The sequence below is a fragment of the Peromyscus leucopus genome, chromosome 15 (genome assembly GCF_004664715.2).
Source record: "Peromyscus leucopus breed LL Stock chromosome 15, UCI_PerLeu_2.1, whole genome shotgun sequence".
Classification (NCBI taxonomy): Eukaryota; Metazoa; Chordata; class Mammalia; order Rodentia; family Cricetidae; genus Peromyscus; species Peromyscus leucopus.
In genome coordinates, this window is record NC_051076.1 from 15353356 (window position 1) to 15359700 (window position 6345).

General features: G+C 42.6%; 1 protein-coding gene across 1 annotated transcript; it reads left to right on the forward strand.

Moving 5' to 3' along the window:
- Window positions 1–1558: 1558 nt before the first annotated feature.
- On the forward strand, window positions 1559–6114 carry Fam177b (family with sequence similarity 177 member B). Its single transcript, XM_028894544.2, has 4 exons — window positions 1559–1899; window positions 2340–2407; window positions 4078–4175; window positions 4834–6114. Exons 1-4 carry the CDS (start codon window positions 1763–1765, stop codon window positions 4975–4977), a joined length of 447 nt encoding a protein of 148 aa, XP_028750377.1. The 5' UTR covers window positions 1559–1762; the 3' UTR covers window positions 4978–6114.
- Window positions 6115–6345: the final 231 nt, after the last annotated feature.

Genomic DNA, 6345 nt, shown 5'->3' on the forward strand with positions numbered 1-6345 from the left:
GCTCCTAAGAGTCATTCACTGTGTTACAAGTGTTAGTGGTTTGTCACTTTGAATAGTTGAGTAGCATCTCATCACCTAGATAAGCCACCTTGTGCTCGTTCATCTCACTACTCGATGTTTTCATTTGCTTCCAGTTTGGGACTCTCACAAGTCGAAGTATTAGGAATATTCACATATAACATGTTAGACACTTTTTTTCATTTCTTTTGGGTAGCTATCAAAAGGAAGGAGTTAAAAGAATAAATTATAAATGTATGTTTAATGTTTAGGAAATTGCCAAATGGTTTTCTATAGCGACTAGAGAGACTTGTTTTGGCTCACTGATTTAGAGGTTTCGGTTTGTGGTCACTTGGGCCTTTGGTGGCACAGCACAACATGATGGGAACGTGGCAGAGGAAGCCTGGTCATATAATAGTCAGTAGGAAGCAAAGGAAGAGGAAAGGGCTCCGGTACCTTGAAGGGTGCACCCTGAATGACCTTGTCACCACACTAGAGGCAGTGGGACCTGGGAGAATGGAACCAATAAATGAGGTGGACTGAAGTCTCATGCAGTAGCCAACTTTATTCAGAGCATCAGGCAGTTTATACTCTGAAAGTTAAGAAGAGTCACATGAGTAAAGTGTACAACCACAAGGATAAGGCTCATGTGGCTGGCAAGCTGCACATGCTGGACAAGCTGCACATGTCAAAAACGTGTTTCCATAGAGGCATATAAACAAATAACAACAGCCAGTTGTAATGAATAATCTGAAGTCAACTCACTCCTCTCCACTACACCTGGGAGGAGCATGAAAACACATTCCAAGAACAAGTCTGTGTTTTAAAGAAACTGGAGGTCACAAGTCTCTTGTCTTGTTTTCTTGGAGTTTTTTCACAAGTACTCAGAATTATCCTTGCACAGTCCATTTTTGGATCATTTTCCAACATGACCCCAGTTACTTCTGTCAGACCCTGTCTCCTAAATGTCCTACCATCTTCTAGTAGCATCAATGGCTGAGGGCCACACCTCAAACACCTGGGCTTTTGGGGGGAATATTCCAGATCTAAACAATAGCAATTTCTCACTAGCAATGTGAGTGCTCCTGGTATTGTTAGTCACATTAAATCTTAGTCACTCTAGTGGGCATATTTTTATATCTTACTAGGCTTCAATATGCAGGTCTCTAATGATTAACAGCACGACCGTCTTTTCCTATGTTTATTTGCTATCTGTAACTCATCTTTGCTAGTCTGCTAAAAATCTTTTGGTCATGTGAGGATTATCTCTGACCTATTGAATTAAAGTAATTCTTTATATATTCTGAACATGTTTCTTTGCTGAAACAGCATTTGCAAATGTTTTCTCCTGTCTGCACAGAGTCTGTGCTTGTAAACGCTCCCTGTATCACCTCTCAATGCAGAGTGGAATGATTGAGAAACTTGGATGGCCAGTGGTTCACTCCTACCAGCCATTGTGGGGCTTACAGTGATGAAAAGATCGGGCAACCCTGCTGAAACTTTTTGTCCAAACATCCAATAACCACATTTTTACTAAATGAATCTCTTTAATTCTGATACAGACTGCACAGTCCTCTCAGAGAAGAATCAAGATTGCTGATACGATTATCTCTGAACTCTTGTCTTTACCTTGACTGAAAACAACTAGAAGCTTCCCAGCTATATATAAACACTGTCCTAGGCAACTTGTCTCAGGGCATTCTGTGGTCATGAAACCGGAGGATCCCTTGTGGAGGAAGAGCATCTCCAGAAGTTAGGGTCAGAAATGAGTGGATTTTGTAAAAGCACTTCTCCCAAAAGGATTATCCACTTTGCCGATGGAGACACCATGGAGGAATATAGCACAGAAGAAGATGAAGAAAAGGAGGAACAGAGCTCAGCACGCAACTCTGTAAGCTCACCATATCAGTATCAGTGGGAGGAGGGGAATGAAGGAGAGATTGATCCAGAGAAATGATATAGAAAATACGGCTTTACGTTAAGCTCCTTGGTTGTTTTCTGAATCACATATAGGCAACAGACAGCCATTAGTTAGTTAGTTCTCTCATTGATAAGAGAGAAAATTAAACATTCATAGTACATTTTTGAAATCTCTCCATAAGAATCTCCAGTCACTACTCCTGATGTCAATTGTTTTTAAAATTTCTCATCAGTTATTTCTTTGTTGGGGTCGAGAGCACACGTGTCATGGTATACACGTGGAGGCCAGTAGACAATGCGTGTAGGGTCAGTTGTTCCTTTACGTGGGGCCTGGGGGCTGAACTCAGGCTGGCAGGCTTGGCAGCAGATGCCTTTGCCCACTTGTTATTAATTATCCTACATTGATTTTTCTCTACTTTTCAGTCTAAGCCTTCATGGGGATCATACATCTGGTTTTGGGCAGGTCAAGTGGCAAGCAGTTCAATTTCTAGTAAGTACTGCTAAGGCTTGGTTTGGGTCTTCCTCCCTCCCCTCCTTCCTTCCTGTCATCTGTCTGTCTGCCTGCCTGTCCTAACTATGTATTAATTGATTCTCCAAGACAGATGAGACTTCCCGCTGTTCCATCAACTCCCCAGGATTCAGAAATGATAATCTGGTCATGTCTAAGTCCACGTGTTAACTATCCCAAAGACGTGGAGATCCTTCTATCTGCCTTCTACTTTTCTTCCTACCAGTGGACTGTGATTAGGATGGGATCGGCTTGCCAATGTCACCCCAGCATCACTGCCTTTCACCATGGCGGACAACGTGTATTCTTTGAAGGGTCACTCCCTCTGACCATTTCACTCCATTATTATGGGTAACTTGAAGACTGACTTACTGGCTGTTGCCACGGCACTCAAGTCAGTCAGACTCTCACACTCTCTTCGGGTCTACCTGTGTGTGAGTTTCCTGAGTCATCCTGTCGTCCTTAGTCCCTGAGCTGTTCCTGTCCTGGCTACTGTGAACCCGAATAACAGTTCTAGGCCCGTTTGCTGATCTGTATTGTTCACTGAAGACTGAAACGCACGAGAACAGAGATTGCTAGCACATCTTTTTCTTACCTTGACCCGAATTTTCTTCTTTAAAAGTTCCTGCCATTACTCTAGTTATCACTCCCTGAGCTGTGCAAAACCAGCCCACATTCTTTCATAGGTCAAAGGTGCAAATAATTGAAGCCAATAGTCGATCCTTCCTGAGTTTATTCTTCATCTGGACAAACTTCAGTTTTTTTGTTTGTTTGTTTGTTTTAAAAGAATATGGAATGGCACAGTGCTAAGTTCTCCCATCACAGTTACTCTGATAAACATGAGCTTTACTGGTCCCTCCTGGGGAAATAAGGAATGTCCTATATGCTTATTTATAGCACATAGAATCTTACTTTGTTTTATTTTCATTTATTTTCTTTTGAACACAATTGGCAAATGTATAATGACTCATTTCCTTCTAATGTGTCTGCTTGTGAATATGATAGTGAGAAAAATTACTTCTTACTTTAGAATTCTGAGAAAATATAAAATGTGGCTCTTGCAAACTCATCTTTACTCATCCATTAAAAAAGCATCACTGACTGCCTGCTGCATGCCCTGCACCGACTGGACTCTGAGACACGAAGACAAATGATGATGTTTTCATGAGATTTGATTTTCAGTGAATAATATAGACTAGTAAATGTGCCCAGAATTGTAATTTGTGCTCACAGTTGTCAGGACAGGAACAAGTTGGGGACTAGGGACAGGGAGACTCAGGAAAAGTAACAAAGAGAAGACCCCAAGAGAGTCACGAAAGTCTGACTAGCTGAGGCAAGTTTGGGGACCATTGTTATGGTCCCCATTAGAACAGGTTAACATGATTCAGAAGGAGAGAACTGCCCTGGCTTTAGGTTTCCTGCCCCAGCCCTAGGTCAGGTAAAAGACACAAAACTCTACACATGAGAGCATGGAGGAAAAGTCCACAGTGGGTTTCTTGTGGGGCTTTGGCTTAAGATGATACAAATTTCCTGGGCATGGTGGTCCATGCCTGTGGTCCTGGCTATTCCAGAGGCCCGGTGTCATATGGCAGGCCATTTGCAAAGCGTCAGTCATGGACTCAGTTTCTCCAAGTGGTTGTTCTTCCTTTCAGCTTGTGAATTCCTTGGTGAAAGATTTGCTGCATTCTTTGGCCTCACTGAACCCAAATACCAGTATGTGCTGAATGAGTATCACAGAATGCAAAATAAGGTAGGTAAAGTCCTGCTGGGGGCGCCAGAGGCTCTGAGATGGGAGGGGTGTTTTACTAGTTAGATTTCTGCTTGCTCTGAATGAACACTAGCAGAAACAGCTTAAAGAAGGTTGACTCACAGGTTGACAGACTCACAGTAGCAGGGAAGGCTTGGTGGCCAGCGGTTCCATAGCAGTGGCGGTATGAGGCTGTTTCTTTACATCTAGGTGGATCAGGAAATAGAGAAGGAATAGGAAGCTAGCTGATCCTCCAGCAACCCGCTTCCTCTAGCTAGCCCTTTCATCCCAAAATGTCCACAATCTCCGGAAACAGTGTTACCAGCTGCAGACCCAGTATTCAAATATGTGGCTGAGAGGGGGTATCCAAATGGCAGGAGTATGGAAGAATGTTTTCCCACCTGGTAATCAAGCCGTGCAATTGCACTGAGCTCCCATGGCCAGACTAGCTCACATTTTCGATGCCTCTTGCCACACAACATTCCATAGTATTTGCCTCATTCCCATGAAATCAGGATTTCAGAAGTTGAATAACAAAAAAGTTGTGTGTGAAGCTTGATATTGCCTAAAAGACAAAGCTTCTTACATGAGAGTCTCTACGAGAGGGAGTTCAGAGATGTGTGGCTATCCCTGAAACGTTTCCTCCTTTCTCTCCAACCAGGAAGGTGATAAGGAAAGTGATGGGGAGGAATCAAAGGCCCGTGATGCTGAGGTTCCTAATGAAAAGTGTCACCTGGGAGCTGGTGGCCAAGAGTATGGAGCCATTGTTTCCAGAGAAGGGCTGGAGGCAGATACCAGCTCATGATGGACAACAGAAGCTACCCCAGCATTCTTATGCCTTGCTATTGGTTACCATGGTAGCTGCACAATAGGAAGTACTTCTAAGCTTGATCTGGTTCTAAGCTCGTGAATGCATTCTCAGGAATTCAAGAGTTACATGTAACAAGGAAAGCAATTTTAGACATTTTCACAATATGAATTTTTAATTAGAAACACCTACCCTGACATCATTCCAGTAATACAAGTTCTTTCAGCACTGACTTATTTGCACAACATTAAGGCTTTTATAGAACTTTGGGCCTGGAGGTATGGGCTGACATTTTTTTTTTATGATGGTGTTAGGGTCCAGTAAAACAAAACAAAACAACAATTTAAATTTAACCTATAAATTCCCCTTCTCATTTCCTTCCACACAGCCATCTGAATTAGCTGGGGCTTACTTTACAACTGGCAACTTCATTACATGACCTTTTTAAAGATCTTTATCAATATCTTTGAGAGTTCCATTAGAAAATCAATAATTGCTAGAAACAGTATGTGTCTTAGCTTCCTCCGTGTTGCTGTGACAAAGTCCTTTGACAGAAGTAGCTTAGGGGTGACAGTGTTTATTTTAGCTTGCAGTTCCAGGTTACAGTCCATCAGGTTACAGGTCACAGCAGCAGGCGCTTGAGAGAACTGGTCTCGTGAAGTCCGCAGTAGGACAAGGGCAATGGATGCATGCACACCAATGCTCAGTTAGCTCTGTCCTTTCCATCAGTCCATGAACCAGCCCTTGGAAATGGCAGCACCCACCTTGAGGGTAGGTCTCCCCACCTTAATTAGGTCAGTTAAGAGCATCTTTTACAGACATGCCCACTGTCCAATGACAACCTAATCCAGAATTCCTCATAGAGACTCCCTTCCCAGGTGGCTCTATATTGCACCAAGCCAACAATTAAAACTAGCTACAATATTTTAAACAGATTTAAAAAAAATTGTCATCAATTAATTCTCAAAAGTTGGAAAGAGAGGCTAGGTATGTTAAGCAGTAGAGACTTGCCTAGAACAGGCCTTGAGTTCAATTCTTAGCAGAACAAGAAACCAAACCTCAAATCCTTAAAGATCAAACATGGTCAAGTGGTGATGGCACACACCTTTAGTCCCAGCACTCAGGAGGCAGAGGCAGGCAGATCTGGTCTCTGAGTTACGGCTAACCTGGTCTACAGGGTGAATTCTAGGACAGCCAAGGCTATACAGAGAAATCCTGTCTCAAAATAAATAATCCTAAAACAAACAAACATGGAAATTCCAGTGGTCCTGAGTTTAATTTCCCCCCTTCAATTAGCTAGCTATGTGATTTTAGCTGTCTAGATGTATGATCTGCAGTCTCCTTCTTTGGAAAATACCCATGGCA